At 42.7% G+C, this 16,957-nt stretch overlaps 1 protein-coding gene across 1 annotated transcript in view; it reads left to right on the top strand.

Moving 5' to 3' along the window:
• Positions 1 to 12,851: 12,851 nt before the first annotated feature.
• The window catches only part of ITIH2 (inter-alpha-trypsin inhibitor heavy chain 2), a 36,695-nt gene continuing 32,589 nt past the window's right edge, over positions 12,852 to 16,957 (top strand). Inside the window, exons 1-3 of the mRNA XM_019460848.2 lie at positions 12,852 to 13,054; positions 14,332 to 14,406; positions 16,106 to 16,138. Of these exons, the coding sequence (XP_019316393.1) occupies positions 12,971 to 13,054; positions 14,332 to 14,406; positions 16,106 to 16,138 (192 nt within the window). The 5' untranslated portion in view covers positions 12,852 to 12,970. The remainder of the gene's footprint in view (positions 13,055 to 14,331; positions 14,407 to 16,105; positions 16,139 to 16,957) is intronic.

Genomic DNA, 16,957 nt, shown 5'->3' with positions numbered 1-16,957 from the left:
TAGTAGTGGGGAGCTTTCTCATTTTACTGATAAGACTCAAAGAGATTAGAAGATCACCTGAGGTCTCACAACTCATAAGTGAAAGAACCAGAATTATAAACACGGGAAGCCAGACCCCAAAGCCCAATGTTCTTAACCATTATCCTACAGAAGAAAGGATAAATTGTTCATAAACCCTCCACCTAGGGACACCTAGGTCGCTGAGTCTGTTAATCGTCCAACTTTGGTTCAGGTCACGATCTTGCGGTTCATGAGTTCGAGCCCCGAGTCGGGCTCTGTGCTGACAGCTCGGAGCCTGGAGCCTGCTTCGGATGCTGTGTCTCCCTCTCTCTGCCCCTCCCCTGCTCATGCTCTGTCTCTCAAAAATAAATAAACATGAGAGGGAGGAGCCAAGATGGCGGCACAGCATGGAAGTTTTTCGTGTGTCTGGCATCCATGAAATGCAGCCAGACCAACACGGGACCATCCTGCACACCTAGAAAACTGACCTGAGGATTAACACGACAATCTGCACAACCCAAACCACAGATCTCCGCAGGTAGGCGGCGCGGAGAGGCGAACTGGGGGAGAAAGCGGGGGGCGGGGAGCCTCCGGAGAGAGGACGGAGACGGTGGGGGAGGGGCGAATACCAGAAAAGCATCCCCCTCAAAAGCAGCTGGAGAGAAGGTGGAAAAAAGGAAACAGCCGCAGGGACTGAACCTAAAAAGGAGAAAGGAGAGGGTTTAAGTGCCATTAAGACCATAAGCAGGGGGCGCGCAGAGGCTGCAGCCCCGCAGCTCCATACCTGGCCGGTGCTCTGGTGGGAGGGGTGAATCCCCAGGAGCGGAGTGGGGTCTGGGGGTCTTGGGGCCACACGGGAGCGGCGGTTCCCCTGCTGGGAGGACACCTGGTAGAAGCTGTGTGGCTCCCCGCCACCAAAGGCAAGGCCCCAGGGGACCCGGAAGAACCACCACATTGGCTGGGGCTGGAAACAAGGTCGCTGGGGGTGGAGCCTGGCGCCAGGGGTGTGTTTCGATTTGCCATCATCCCCGAGGCGCTGCTGCTACACTGTCTGGAGAACTTTTTCTGGGGAGGGCTGGCATCCGGCTGCAGTCTCAGGGCAGCAGCGGCAGCAGCCCGACCAGCGAACATTCCTGGGTGCGGCTGGCACCGGCCATCGCTCGGTGAGAGCCTCCCACAGAGGGGCGGGACAGGTCAAAGCCGCCGTCCATCACAAGTAAGCGGTTGGGAGAAACAGCCGCATTCGGGACAAAACTCGGGAGAGAGGTACTACTCGGGGCTCGGTCGCGGACTGGGTGAAAGCGGGGAGTGGATGGAAGCCGGAGACAAAGGTCGGGAGCGCCACTGCTGATCGGGGAGGACTGATTACTGGGTGACACCGGTTTCACCCTATCACACATGCGCATACACACACCTACACGCTCCGCAACGATCCACCCCAGGAGGCGAGCAGTGCCACCTAGTGGAGAGTGGAGCTGTTACACCAAGCCCCGCCCACCTGGGCCAACCTCGCTCTTCAGGAACACGTCTCTCCACCTGCTTAGTTCATGAACTATAAAGCGCTTCATAGTCTGATTTCTAGGGGAAAATGAAGTAATTTCAGTTGTATTTCAGTCTGTTCACCAGTCCATCTATTCAATTTTCCTTCTTTCTCTTTTTTTTTTTTTTGCTTTTTTCTCTTTTTCGTTTCTTTTTCTTGAAAACAGAAAGAGAAAAAATTCATTTTTATTATCAATTTTTATTAAAAATGTTTTTCTTTCATTTTTTTCTACTATAGTTTTTACTTTTGTGCAAATATTTTCAAATTCCATGTTACTGCCATCATTTCATTTTAGTCTACTTCAGTGTATTCATTTTTTTCAAATTTTCAAACGATTTCCTTTTTTTCTTCTTTCTCATTTTTTCTCTAATCTATCAAGCCCCTTTCAACATCCAGACCAAAACACACCTAGGATCTAGCATCATTTATTTGATTTTTTGTGTGTGTGTTTTATTTTAATTTTTTAATTTTATTTTTTTTTAATTTTAATTTTTTTACCTCATTAATTCCTTTTCTCCCATCAAAATGACAAAATGAAGGAATTCACCCCAAAAGAAAGAGCATGAAGAAACGACAGCCAGGGACTTAACCAACACAGATACAAGCAAGATGTCTGAACCAGAATTTAGAATCACGATAATAAGAATCCTAGCTGGAGTCGAAAACAGATCAGAATCCCCTTCTGTGGAGATAAAAGATGTAAAAGCTAGTCAGGATGAAATAAAAAATGCTATAACTAAGCTGAAATCTCGAATGGATGTTGTGGCGGCAAAGATGGATGAGGCAGAACAGAGAATCAGCGACATAGAGGACAAACTTATAGAGAATAATGAAGCAGAAAAAAAGAGGTAGATTAAGGCAAAAAAGCACGATTTAAGAATTAGAGAAATCAGTGACTCATTTAAAAGGAACAACGTCAGAATCATAGGGGTCCCAGAAGAGGAAGAGAGAGAAATAGGGGTGGAAGGGTTATGTGAGCAAATCATAGCGGAAAACTTTCCTAACCTGGGGAAAGACACAGACAGCAAAATCCAGGAAGCACAGAGGACCCCCATTAGATTCAACAAAAACCGACCATCAACAAGGCATATCGTAGTCAAATTCACAAAATACTCAAGGCAAAGAGAGAATCATGAAAGCAGCAAGGGGGAAAAAGTCCTTAACCTACAAGGGAAGATAGATCAGGTCTATCTAGGATCAGACCTATCTACAGAAACTTGGCAGGCCATAAAGGAGTGGCAGGATATATTCAAAGTGCTGAATCAGAAAACTATTCAGCCAAGAATTCTTTATCCAGCAAGGCTGTCATTCAAAATAGAAGGAGAGATAAAAAGTTTCCCAGACAAACAAAAATTAGAGTTTGTGACCACTAACCCAGCCCTGCAAGAAATTTTAAGGGGGACTCTCTGAGAGGAGAAAAGATGAAAAAAACAAACAAATAAATAAATAAAGACCAAAAGTAACAAAGACTAGAAAGGACCAGAAAACACCACCAGAAACTCCAACTCTACAAGCATCATAATGGCAATAAATTCATATCTTTCAGTACCCACTCAAAACATCAGTGGACTCAATGCTCCAATCAAAAGACATAGGGTAACAGAACGGATAAGAAAACAAGATCCATCTATATTCTGTGTACAAGAGACCCACTTTAGACCTAAAGACACCTTCAGGTTGAAAATAAGGGGATGGAGAACCATCTATCATGCTAATGGTCGCCAAAAGAAAGCCGAAGTAGCCATACTTATATCAGACAACCAAGACTTTAAAATAAAGACTGTATCAAGAGATGAGAAGGGCATTATATCATAATTAAGGGGTCTATCCACCAAGAAGACCTAACAATTATGAACATTTATGTTCCAAATGTAGAGCACCCAAATATATAAATTAATTAATCACAAACATAAAGAAACTCATTGATAGTAATACCATAATAGTAGGGGACTTCAACACCCCACTCACAGCAATGGACAGATCATCTAATCAAAAAATCAACAAGGAAACAATGGCTTTGAATGACACACTGGACCAGATGGACTTAACAGATGTATATAGGACATTTCATCCTAACGCAGTGGAATATATATTGTTCTCCAGTGCACATGGAACATTCCCCAGAATAGACCACATACTGGGACACAAATCAGCCCTCAACAAGTACAAAAAGATCAAGATCATACCATGCATATTTTCAGACCACAGTGCTATGAAACTCGAAATCAACCACAAGAAAAAATTTGGAAAGGTAACAAATACTTGGAGACTAAAGAAATCCTACTAAAGAATGACTGGGCTAACCAAGAAGTTAAAGAGGAAATTAAAAAGTTCATGGAAGCCAATGAAAATGATAGCACCACAACCCAAAACCTCTGGGATGAAGCAAAGGCAGTCATAAGAGGAAAGTATATAGCAATCCAGGCCTTCCTAAAGAAGGAAGAAAGATCTCAGATACACAACCTAACCTTATGCCTTAAAGAGCTGGAAAAAGAACAGCAAAGAACACCCAAAACTAGCAGAAGACAGGAAATAATGAAGATTAGAGCAGAAATGAATGCTATCAAAATAAAAAAAACAACAACAAAAAAAAAAAAACAGTAGAAAAGATCAATGAAACCAGAAGCTGGTTCTCTGAAAGAATTAACACAATTGATAAACTACTGGCCAGTTGGATCAAAAAGTAAAAGGAAAGGACCCAAATAAATAAAATCAAGAATGAAAGAGGAGAGATCACAACCAACACAGCAGAAATAAAAACAAAAATAAGAGAATATTATGAGCAATTATATGCCAATAAAATGGGCAATCTGGAAGAAATGGACAAATTCCTAGAAACATATACACTGCCAAAATGGAAACAGGAAGAAGTAGAAAATTTGAACAGACCCATAACCAGTAAAGAAATAGAATTAGTAATCAAAAATCTCCAAAAAAATAAGAGTCCAGGGCCAGATGGCTTTCCAGGGGAATTCTACCAAACATTTAAGGAAGAGTTAACACCTATTCTCTCGAAGCTGTTCCAAAAAATAGAAATGGAAGGAAAACTTTCAAACTCTTTCTAAGAAACCAGCATTACCTTGATTCCAAAACCAGAGACCCCACTAAAAAGGAGAACTATAAACCAATTTCCCTGATGAACATGGATGCAAAAATCCTCAACAAGATATTAGCCACCGAGATCCAACAATACATTAAAAAAGTTATTCACCACGACCAAGTGGGATTTATACCTGGGATGCAGGGCTGGTTCAATATCTGCAAAACAATCAATGTGATTCATCACATCAATAAAAGAAAGGACAAAAACCATATGATCCTCTCAATAGATGCAGAGAAAGCATTTGACAAAATACAGTATCCTTTCTTGATAAAAACCTTCAAGAAAGTAGGGATAGAAGGATCATACCTCAAGATCATAAAATCCATATAAGAAAGACCCAATGCTAATATCATCCTCAATGGGGAAAAACTGAGAGCTTCCTCCCTAAGGTCAGGAACAAGACAGGGATGTCCACTCTCACCACTGTTATTCAATATGGTATTAGAAGTCTTAGCCTCTGCAATCAGAAAACACAAAGAAGTAAAAGGCATCCAAATCAGCCAGGAGGAGGTCAAACTGTCACTCTTTGCAGATGACATGATACTCTATATAGAAAACCCAAAAGACTCCACCAAAAAACTGCCAGAACTGATTCATGAATTCAGCAAAGTTGCAGGATATAAAATCAATATGCAGAAATCAGTTGCATTCCTATACAACAACATTGAAGCAACAGAAAGAGAAATCAATCCCATTTACAATTGCACCAAAAACCATAAGATATGTAGGAATAAATCTGACCAAAGAGGTGAGAATCTATACACTGAAAACTATAGAAAGCTTATGAGAGAAATTGAAGAAGGCACAAAAAAATGGAAAAAGATTCCATGCTCCTGGATAGGAAGAACAAATATTGTTAAAATGTCAATACTACCTAAAGCAATCTACATATTCAATGCAATCCCTATCAAAAGAACACCAGCATTCTTCACAGAGCTAGAACAAACAATCCTAACATTTGTATGGAACCAGAAAAGACCCTGAATAGCCAAAGCGATCTTGAAAAAGAAAACCAAAGCAGGAGGCATCACAATCCCGGACTTCAAGCTCTACTACAAAGCTGTAATCATCAAGACAGTATGGTACTGGCACAAGAACAGACACTCAGATCAATGGAACAGAACAGAGAACCCAGAAATGGACCCACAAACGTATGGCCAACTAATCTTTGACAAAGCAGGAAAGAATATCCATTGGAATAAAGACAGTCTCTTCAGCAAATGGTGCTGGGAAAACTGGACAGCGACATGCAGAAGAATGAACCTGGACCACTTTCTTACACCATACACAAAAATAAACTCAAAGTGGATGAAAGACCTCAATGTAAGACAGGAAGCCATCAAAATCCTCAGGAGAAAGCAGGCAAAAACCTCTTTGATCTTGGCCGCGGCAACTTCTTACTCAACATGTCTCCGGAGGCAAGGGAGACAAAAGCAAAAATGAACTACTGGGACCTCATCAAAATGAAAAGCTTCTGCACAGCGAAGGAAACAGTCAGCAAAACTAAAAGGCAACCGACAGACTGGGAGAAGATATTTGCAAACGACATGTCAGATAAAGGGTTATACAAAATGTATAAAGAAGTTATCAAACTCAACACCCAAAAAACAAATAATCCAGTGAAGAAATGGGCAAAAGACATGAATAGAAACTTCTCCAAAGAAGACATCCAGATGGCCAACCGACACATGAGAAAATGTTCCACATCACTCATCATCAGGGAAATACAAATCAAAACCACAATGAGATACCACCTCACACCTGTCAGAATGGCTAACATAAACAACTCAGGCAACAACAGATATTGGCGAGGATGTGGAGAAAGGGGATCTCTTTGGCACTGCTGGTGGGACTGCAAGCTGGTGCAGCCACTCTAGAAAACAGCATGGAGGTTCTGCAAAAAGCTAAAAATAGAACTACTCTACGACCCAGCAATTGCACTACTAGGTATTTATCCAAGGGATACACATATGCTGTTTTGAAGGGATGCATGCACCCTAATCTTTATAGCAGCACTATCAACAATATGGTAAGAGCCCAAGTGTCCATCGATGGATGAATGGATAAAGAAGATGTGGTACATATGAACAATGGGGTATTACTCGGCCATCAAAAAGAATGAAATCTTGCCATTTGCAACAACATGGATGGAACTAGAGGGTATTATGCTAAGTGAAATTAGTCCGTCAGAGAAGGACCAATATCATATGACTTCACTCCCATGAGGACTTTAAGAGACAAAACAGATGAACATAAGGGAAGGGAAACAAAAATAAAGACAGAGAGGAGGACAAGACAGAAGAGAACAAACTGATGGTTACGGGAGGGGTTGTGGGGGGGGGATGGGCTAAATGGGTCAGGGGCACTAAGGAATCTTCTCCTGAAATCATTGTTGCACTATATACTAACTAATTTGGATGTAAATTAAAAAATAAACTTAAATAAAAAATAAATAAGTAAATAAACATTAAAATATATGTCTATATAAAAATAAATAAACATTAAATTTTTTTTTAAAGAACCTTTTTTTTTTAAGAACCTAGACACTACACTTTAGTCACCAAGACTTCATGGCTATTTGCCAACTGCCCAGTTTTTATAGCTGTAAATGCAAGTCTTCACCCATCTGCAAGCTGTTCGTTGTTACTCAGCAATAATCAGCACATACACTTCTATACTTCAAAAGCACCCGCTTGCTAAGTGACATAAATACAGAGCATTTCACATGAGCATCTTACCATCGGTCCTCAATGCGGCTGCCTTGGCTTAGAGCTCCATGCCTCCCCAGCGCGTGAGCATCTCCGCTGCCTCAGAAACTTCCATTTCCGTCATCCTCGCTTCACCTGAAATGATCTTTATAAAATGTGTTTTGTCTTGCTTCTGTCCTTCTAAAAATCCTCGTTGGACTCCCAGCGCCCAGAGCACAGGGTTAAGAGTCCCTTGGTGCGGCGTATCCGGCTCTCCTGCACCTGGGCCCCTGGCCATCTCCTGCCAGACCGAGGGACGCCCATCGCCCCAAATGCCCCGGCCGCCTCTGCACCCCCTATGCTCCCTTCCTGGGTGGCATTCTCCCATGGTCAGCCTGGACAAATCCTGCCCGTCCTCCTAGACCCACGGAAGTGACGTCTTCTCTGTGAAATGGGCGTCTTTCCTGAAGGGAGTTGGCCATACCTTCCAGAACCACGTCCTCTTCTCCAGTTTATCACAGGTTGCTGAGTGCTGTCTGCCCTTCCCACGTCCTTGTGCACTGCCACGCTGAGCCACTTGACAGTCGGTCTCCATCAGGGTGTTTATGGTACATGAACTAGTTCGTTAACCCAACGCGCGGCTCTCTTAGCCCCTGATCGTTTCTCCCTTTGCTGTTTGTCCATATTTCACCGGTATAAACTTTTTATAAAATTTTCCCCCTTTGTATCACTTCCCGGGAATTTGTTTCTGGGGTAGAGATAGTGTGGCAAGATTTTAGAGCTCGTGGCTTATATTTGTACCACGTCGGTCACCAGACAGATGGAGCCAGTCTCTGTGCCACCAAGCAATACGTGATCATCCGTTTCTCTACAGCTCCCGGCACCGTTTGTAAGTGTCTGAGTTGTGTTTTGGTGGAATACAGCAGTCCCCCCCCCCACCCCTTATCCAGAGTTCCAGTTTCCCGGTTTTGGTTTCCGGCCATCTCAACCACGATCTAGAAGAGGATCTTCAGAAGGTCAGAAGGTCAACAGCAGCCTCACGCTACATGTGACCCCTGCGTCACCTCGCTTCATCTCATCACGTAGGCATTTTGTCATTTCACGCCATGGCAGGAAGGGTGAGTGCAGGACCGTAAGGCATTTTGAGAGAGAGAAGAGAGAGACCACACGTACAGAACTTCACTATCTCGTTAAATTGCTCTATGTTATTGTTAGTTATTGTTGCTCCTCTCTTACTCTGCCGAACTTGTAAGTTAAACTTGATCGTGGGTATGTATGTAGAGGAACCAACAGCGTACATAAGGCTCAGTACTATCCACGGTTTCAAGCATCCACTGAGGATCTTGGAACTTGTCCCCACGGATATCAGAGGACTAAGGTATGTGTTTGATAGCAAATTAAAGCCGCTTTTGTTTTCCATCTGAGTATTGTTTAACCCGTGTAATGTAACATCTACATTTCCTTCTATGTTATGTCTCTGCTCATCCAGGAGCCACATCTTCTGTGAGGCTTGCCAGCCTCAGCCCGTGTTCCCATCCTGCCTCCGCCACCTTGAGCAAGTCACTTAACCTCTCTGAACCTCCGTGCCCTCTTCTATAAAGGACAGGTAAAGACAGATTGCAGCTTTCGTCGGTCCTAGTAAACCTTAACCAGTTTTGCTAATCATGTGTATTTTACTCGTTCTACTGTTTCCTTTATCAGGTGCCTCAAAAAAGACCCAGCACGTAGTAGGTAGCCAGTTTTCATTACTCTTTTTAACATGAAATTCTTTGAATCATTTACATTTTTGTTGTATATCACATGAGATACGGATTACAGTTGATTCTTTTTCATACCTCTATCAAATTGTTCCAGGAGCATTTATGAAGGACTGAATTCATTCCCTAGTGTTTTGTTGCTACGGGTCTGTAATACATTCTATATGACATGTATTTCTGGAGTCACTATTTTATTCCATTGATCAGCATCTATACTTTTAAGCATCACACCATAGGTGTTTTTTAACTTGTGCTTTGTAATGAATTTTAAAACCTAAAACATGGGGCATAATTCTTAGTGGTGTCAAACCATGTTTCTTTGACTTTTGTCTTTTCATCCTGTAGAGTTTTCCAGTTCTATAAACTCCTTTATTTTACCAAAGTTTAAGATGGTTCTTGTTATAAATCTCTGTCCTGACTTAAATGTCTATGTGCTTTTGATACACTTAGTAAAAAGGTACTTCTTTTGTGCCATTTCTAGGGCAATCACTAGTAAAGAAAAATGTAACTGATTTTGTGGGTTCACTTGTGTACCTTGCTGTTTGGCAAACAGATTTGCTACTTCTAGTAAATTTTTTAATGAGAGTCTCTAAATTTTCTACATTAGGAATCACACCCTCAACAAAAACTAATCTTGTGGTTTCTCTTTTTAAGAGAAGTGACTTTTCTGCATAGTGTTTCTTGATTTTTTCCAGTTTGAGTATTGGTTTTATACATGTGTACACGCACACACACACACACTCACACACTCACACACACATGCACTCTTCCTGTATATTAAAAAAAAAAGCTTCCTGAGATTAATGTTTTAAGCACTTCCACCTGAAATAGATTTTGTAATTTATTGAGTGACTTCTCAATAGCTATTGAGAGTGAGAAATTTTTAGTATTTTTGTTGCTGAAGTTTTAGTTTGATAAATTTTCTTATGTAATAACAGCCTCAATCACCTAGGCAAATCCCCTTTTCACTCTTATGGATTATTCTTTCCTGGTATGAAAATGTGGTCCAGGATAATATTTATTATTTTTAGTAAGGTAAATTGGTTGTAAAATTTTTTTAGTGTGTAATTCAGATTTGTGGGTGAAAACAACATCTACTTCATTGAATTAATTAAAAACCACGATGTCACTTTCAGTACGTTGTCCAGATATCGTATATCCTGTGAAGTTCCAAAAAGTGGTCAGGCTCAATAATTTTTTTATGTGATTTTTCTATTTCTCTCTCCGTTTTTTTGTTCTGTTTACCTCTATATTACGGGCTATTTTTAATAAATATTTTACATTTAATGTAAATGAATTTGACATACTGGTCAATTCATGTTGATACTCTACATCTTGGGGCACCTGGGTGGCTCAGTCCGTTAAGCGTCCGACTTCAGCCCATGTCATGATCTCCTGGTTCGTGAGTTCAAGCCCCACATCAGGCTCTGTGCTGACAGCTCAGAACCTGGAGCCTGCTTCGGATTCTATGTCTCCCTCTCTCTCTCTGCCTCTCCCCTGCTCATGCTCTGTCTCTCAAAAATAAACATTAAAAAAAAATTCACAAAAAATACTGTATGCCTCATCTTCACTTTTAAATTGTTTTCACATATTCTGCATTTACTAATCACATTGATGGATCACTGTCTTCCAATTTAAAAACGTATTTTATTATCATGTCTTCTCCAAACTGTTGATTTCTTTTTTTTTTTAAATTTTTTAGTGTTTATTTATTTTGAGAGATAGCAAGAGACAGAGTGCGAGAGGGGGAGGGACAGAGAGAGAGAGAGACAGACCCAGGATCCAAAGCAGTCTGCAGGCTCTGAGCTGTCAGCACAGAGCCCGACGTGGGGATCGAACTCATGAACCACGAGATCATGACCTGAGCCGAAGTGGGACACTTAACCGACTGAGCCACCCAGGTGCCCCTCCAAATTGTTAATTTCTAATCTTAAACTTAATTCTCTCTTCTGACTTTCTTTTTGTTCTGATTTGCTACATCTATTTTAACCTGACACCCCCTTTGTAACACCCTCTTTGTTTTTAAGTCTTTGAAATGAACAGAATTTTAATGCAATATCAACTTTTAGTCTGTTTTTGTCTCATTGAGATGAAGTGTCTCATGGAGACGGCGTATGGTTGACTTTTTTTTTAATTGTCAAATTTTTTTAATTTAATTTGCATTGTATATTCTACTTGAAACTACACTTCGAATGATTTTTGGCATGTGCGTGGATATTATAAATAAAATTGTAGTTTTTTTATGTACCATCCTGCATATTTCAATATAAATTTCTCTTCAGGGCATTGTTTTTGACTTTCTTTCTTCCTTTGCATTGTTTCTGAAATAAACTTTTAAACCTTTTCCCTTTAAACAAAATCCACGGCTGTCTCAGACAATGGCCGTGTGTTCGATGTAACTCTCACAGTGAGTCTCTGGGTTCGAGGGAAGCTGCTGGGTGTGCTCAGAATAGGATCCCCTGGAAAGAGCTCTCCAGCATCACGTGTCTGAGGCCAAAGCAGACTTCCTAGTTCCTTGCAGGTGCAGGTTCCCCCGTGGGAGTGGACTTTAGAGAGTGGTCATTTCCAGCTACAAGCCCAAGGCCAGGTGTTAGATCCCAGAACATTAGGCAGGAAGCCATGGGTTCTACTCTGAGAAGGAAAACCAGAAAAGGCATGGGGGCTCAGGTCCCCTGCTGACCGAACTGGGGTCCACGGCATGACCCTTGTTCAAGCAAACGTCTGGAATAGAAACTCAAGAGAAAGACTCATCAAGTAGACTTACCATGTAGGTTGGGGACTTCAGGTGAATTCTCGTCTAGATTCACACCTGGAACACTGGATCCCAGTGATGGACGGCAGGTTACCTCTCCTAAGCCTGCGTGGCCATGGAGAGCAAAGTGCTTGGGGTCAGGCCAACCTTGCTGGATCTGTGTCTCCACTTACCGTGAGATGTGGAATAAATTACTTAGCCTTATTTTCCTCCATTATAAAGGAGGATAAATATAGCACGTACCTCGCACGGTTCTTGTATAGATTCAAAAAAAAGAGAGAGAGAGTTAAAGATAATAAGTAAAAATGCCTGACACCAGAAAGCCTCGGTACCTCTTAGCTGACAGTATTTTATTATCTCCAGACCACAAATGGGAAGCGATCATCCACAGTGTGTCCAGACTGGGTTTTCTCTGATTCTGGAACTGAGGAGAATTAATTTTTCCACGGACCTGAGCGAGGCTGATCAGGGACAGCCACAAGAACAGACACTGTCCTCTGAGTCAAAGACACTCGTGAAACATCCCCAGTGAAGAGCGTGCCTTTGTACCTGGCACGGCCGTGTGCCCGGTGCTTTACTGCAGTGGATCCTCAGTTATCAGAGACAGAGGGGAACAGGCTAGCAGTGAATGCTTTGCTCAGAAAACCAGTGTGTCTCTTTCTCCACTTGTGCTAAACTTCTCCTGCTTTCATTTGAATAAAAGGGCTTCGTTTCCAGAAACTTTACACTGACGCTATTTCTCTGACTCTCTCTCTCTCCATATAGTTCCCCACCTGGTCCGTGAAAGAGGATGATGCTGATCTTCAGGTCCCTCTGATTCTGAGATGGACAGAAATCAGCAAAAGGCAAAGAAAGCACATCCATCTGACCCTGACTTGTCCTCACAGCCCACTGACTACCTCTGGCTTTGCTGTTTGAATAACCTCTGGGTGTCCGATCCACCCCCACGGCGCAAGTTTGAACTCCAGAACAAATATTTGTCCCGTTTTTGAACAAAGTTTGAGAGCTTTCTTCTTCTTTTTTCTTCTTTTAAAAAACGCACTCTTCTGCTGTTCCTTTGAACTGGGTTCAGCGAGGAGTGGAATTCTCCCGAGACCCTGCACGGAGAGCTTGGCAAAGCCACCCAGCAAAATGAGTCGACTCACGTGCCTTCTCGTCTGCTTCTTCGTTTCTGTAACACGAGGCTTCGAAATCCCCACCAGTGGACTTCCAGAAGTAAGTACTTCCAGAAAACCCCTTGTCGTTGCCCTGTGCATTTGCCCAGTAGTCTGTGGCCATTGCTATTTAAGGACTGTGGTCTGTGCGGAAAGGAAATTTGTGGTAAAATTCATCTGGGTAGGAGTGTTCGCTTTTCTAATTACTGGAATGTGTACTTACCTTTGAAAGCATTAATGGGATTTGCATGAGTATTAAGTCAAATTCAATGGACCGGCCCCACGGGGCGCCATCTATGGAACCCAGCTGCCTATTCCTTATCTGAAAAATGGGGATCCTTGACCCACCCCAAAGGTACTAGGGGAATTCAATGACATATGTAAACTACCTAGCACAATGCAAGCACTAGGAAGCACTTAATAATTATTAGCTGGATGAGGATGACACATTGCTATCAGTATAAGAAAAGTCATTAACACTATTGGTTTTCATACCCATGTGAACCATGAGTCCTGTAGTGAGGGCACTTTAAATATTCCTGTTGGGAGGAGATGGCCTGCAGGCTGGCAGATGGCAGGAATTATTTCCAGGGAGTTCAAGGCTTCTACTTCAGATCCTTGGCCATCGCCAACAGAAGGAAAGTTTTGGACTGAGTCATTTTGAATGTCACGCAAGAGTTATTCTGACGCCAGAAAAGCAATGTGTGTTATGGGAATATCGTAGGAGATGCAGAGGCTTTGTAATACTTGCAGAGTGGATTACCCACAAAAATGCCAAAGAACGGGATGGCAGGGGTGCGGGGGGAATCACTCTGTCTGCTTAGAAACGATCTTATTTTCCAACACCTTAAGAACCCCCGGAGGGTGTTGGAAATCTCACTGACAGAGCCAGGGATCCAAGCCAAGATACCCAAATGTGTTTGTGCATTCCTTTCCTATCAACATTTTAAATTGGAGGAGACGTATGGACATATTTATCCACTCACACATTTGCTGATGCCAAGATCTACCCCATGCCTCCCCCAGGCACCTCCCTGATCACTGGGTTGCAGTGACCCCCACCTGAATGCCCCCATCGTCTTCTGGCAGACTAAAAAATGCGTTCCTTCGTCCAACAAATTGGAGGATAACAGCTTCCATTTGGTCACCTCTGAGACATAACTAGCAAACATAAAAACATTAAAGAAGTCATTGTATTAAAAAATGGGATTTCCCAGAGTTTTAGGAAACAAGATAGCAAAGCATAATGAATGAATCCCTTATGCCTGTCCCTCGCTGCCTCCTTTGCTCTGAATCTTTTTTATTAATAGAAATAAATATCCTAAATTCTTTTCTAAGTTTGCAGAATATGGAGATCTCGTGGAGCTGGCCCCGGGGAAATTTCAGTTTGCACCAGAGAAACAGAGATTTCAGGTACAGTAAGCCTCAGTCTCGAAAGGGACGAGTGAAAGAGATCACGACCGAAGGAGGGAAAAGATTAAGATGCTTCTTGCTAAATGGTCTCAGAGCTTTATTTTTTATCATAATGGTCACCTTAGTTCCTTAAAGGATGAAGAGCTATGTGTTTCCTTCTAATTTTAAGACTATGGGATGATGTTACTGCCTCATAAGGAAGGATTTCTTCTTAGGGAGGGCATTTCTTCTCCCGGGAGTGGCAGATACCTCCCCCTGGGCACACATCCTCCTGGGGCAGTCACTGCCGCGGTGGGGAGTAGCTCAGAGTCTGGGGACCGGCCATGTCCAAGGCTGCATCCTGGAGGCCGCAGCAACAGCACAGATGCGTCCTCTAACTCTTGGGGGTGAGTTCTCCAGGGAAGCCAGCCAGGGTGTGGCTTCTCCTGCATGGAGGCCACGTGCTGGGAATGGGGGTGTTTCATGGACACCACACGAAGCTGACCAACGGCTTATTTTGTACGGATGTGACTTTTTGAGTCTCTGAAAGTCCAGGTTTCTTGTAGACCAGTAGTATTGAAACCCAATAGGCAAGTTCTCATGCCATCCGGCCACAAGAGGGAAAACTTCTTCTCGTCACTGAAAATTACATTCAAAAAGTTCAGAAGAGGGTAACCGTTGACCTCACGATGTCACAGAACACTGCCCCAAAACCTCAGTTCATCCCAAATTAGCATAACTAGCCTTATATCCAGCACCTGACTTATTCCGTTAAAGTTCAACAGACATTAGGTGTTCACCCTTTGCTTTAAACCCATTCGGCTTTCCGTGTCCAGAGGACAATCCTTCATGTGGATAATTCCCTCGCATGGCAGTTGAAGTACAGGATTTTTCACATGACAGTCCCTGTTCTTGGCCCCAGAGAGGAAATACCTCGAAATCCCTACCCTCACGTAGCTGAGCCCAATGGAAGAGACAGACACACGTCCGCGCTGTCTCGCTTGGAAGGAAGAATTTAGCTGCCATGAAAACTTAAAGGAAGCGTACCTGGATTTGGGGGTGGGGGCCATGAGAGAGCTTGACTGACAAAATTCCCCCAGGCTGAGGTCTGAAGGATGGGGGTGGGGTGGGGTGGGTGGGGGGACAAGGGACCCTGTAAGGCAAAGCACTTATAGACCTTGTGAACGGCATGCCCAGAGCCCCAGCATCCAGATCACCACTCAACTAAATAAAAAATAAATAAATAAAACAGGATAAAGGTGATACAGGCCACTCAGTGTGTGTTTGGTTGAATGTTTTCATTTAAAAATATTTGTTCTAAAACTGAGGGTTGATGGGGGGTGGGAGGGAGAGGAGGGTGGGTGATGGGTATTGAGGAGGGCACCTTTTGGGATGAGCACTGGGTGTTGTATGGAAACCAATTTGACAATAAATTTCATATTAAAAAAGAATAAATTAAATAAAATAAAAATATTTGTTCTAGCATTATATCAAAGAATGATGTGCTTGCCAAGTGGCTGGGAAATGTGTTCAGAGAAACATACCATTGGGAAAATAGTATTCGAGACTATTTGACATTTATGTCTCGGCTCCAGTGAATCAATTACAGATCAGTATTGAAGGGAAACAAATTTTTTTTTGACTGAGAGAAAGCAGCTTTTGTCCTCTAGGTAATAAGTAACACACTTTTGAAGAATGATTATCTAACTTCCTTTCACAGAGAAGCATTTCCGGAGAATCTGGAGAAACGATGGTGAGTTTACTTTGATTTTGTTAAAAATTAACGCCGGAATGATTTTCCTGTTACCTATTATCTGGAGATCAATATGGTTGCCTCCTTCGTCTCTATCCCTGAGAGCATTTACCTGACTTGCGAAATATCCTCTTGCCCAATTCTGTTTGGAAGTGTGTCTGAAATTCAGCATGAGAGTAGCCAGGAGAGATGTCACCAGGAGCTGAAAATGTCGTTTCTCTCAACCGTCTCAAGTTTTGCCAACAACACTGGCTTCATCCAAGCACATGTATTCATTCCAGCTTAGCCGTTTTCACTTAAAATATGACACCTAACAGCTTTGGAGGGGGGAACGGGACTGTGAGAAGGAGCTCCCCAACACAACATGGCCCGATTCCCTGAGATGTTCGAAGAAGTCCTTCCTGTGGTGAGAAAACATCAAAAGGAAGTGGTTTACGTTGGCTTCCTGCTCTGCACGGACAGAAACTTTGAGAAACATACATTTAAGGGGTAGTAAGGACAAGTAACGTAGCCCGGATTTTGTCGTAGCTTGAAGTTGGCTGGCTGTTACCGAGTCCAGAGGCTTAATCTTGGCTGACGGACTTGGGCACGTGACACCTACTATCGAAATAAGCAAATCCTTTTGGAGAAACAAGCGAAATCTTGTGATGGGTCACATCATTGCCATGGTCCTGAAGAAGCTCGCAGTTCTCAGGCATCTCCTGAAAGATGTGGGCTTTTAGTACCTTGCCTTTGAGCACACTGAGATACCGTAATTTTTCACACTAGAGCTGCCTTAAGTCTGTAGAGCAGCGTGGGGAAAGGGGATCCAGAGCACGG

The sequence above is a fragment of the Panthera pardus genome, unplaced genomic scaffold, assembly GCF_024362965.1.
Source record: "Panthera pardus isolate Hobbes unplaced genomic scaffold, ASM2436296v1 HiC_scaffold_6, whole genome shotgun sequence".
In the NCBI taxonomy this organism is placed as follows: domain Eukaryota; kingdom Metazoa; phylum Chordata; class Mammalia; order Carnivora; family Felidae; genus Panthera; species Panthera pardus.
The sequence above is the reverse complement of the archived record's forward strand: the minus strand, read 5'-3'. Positions and strand labels throughout refer to the sequence as shown.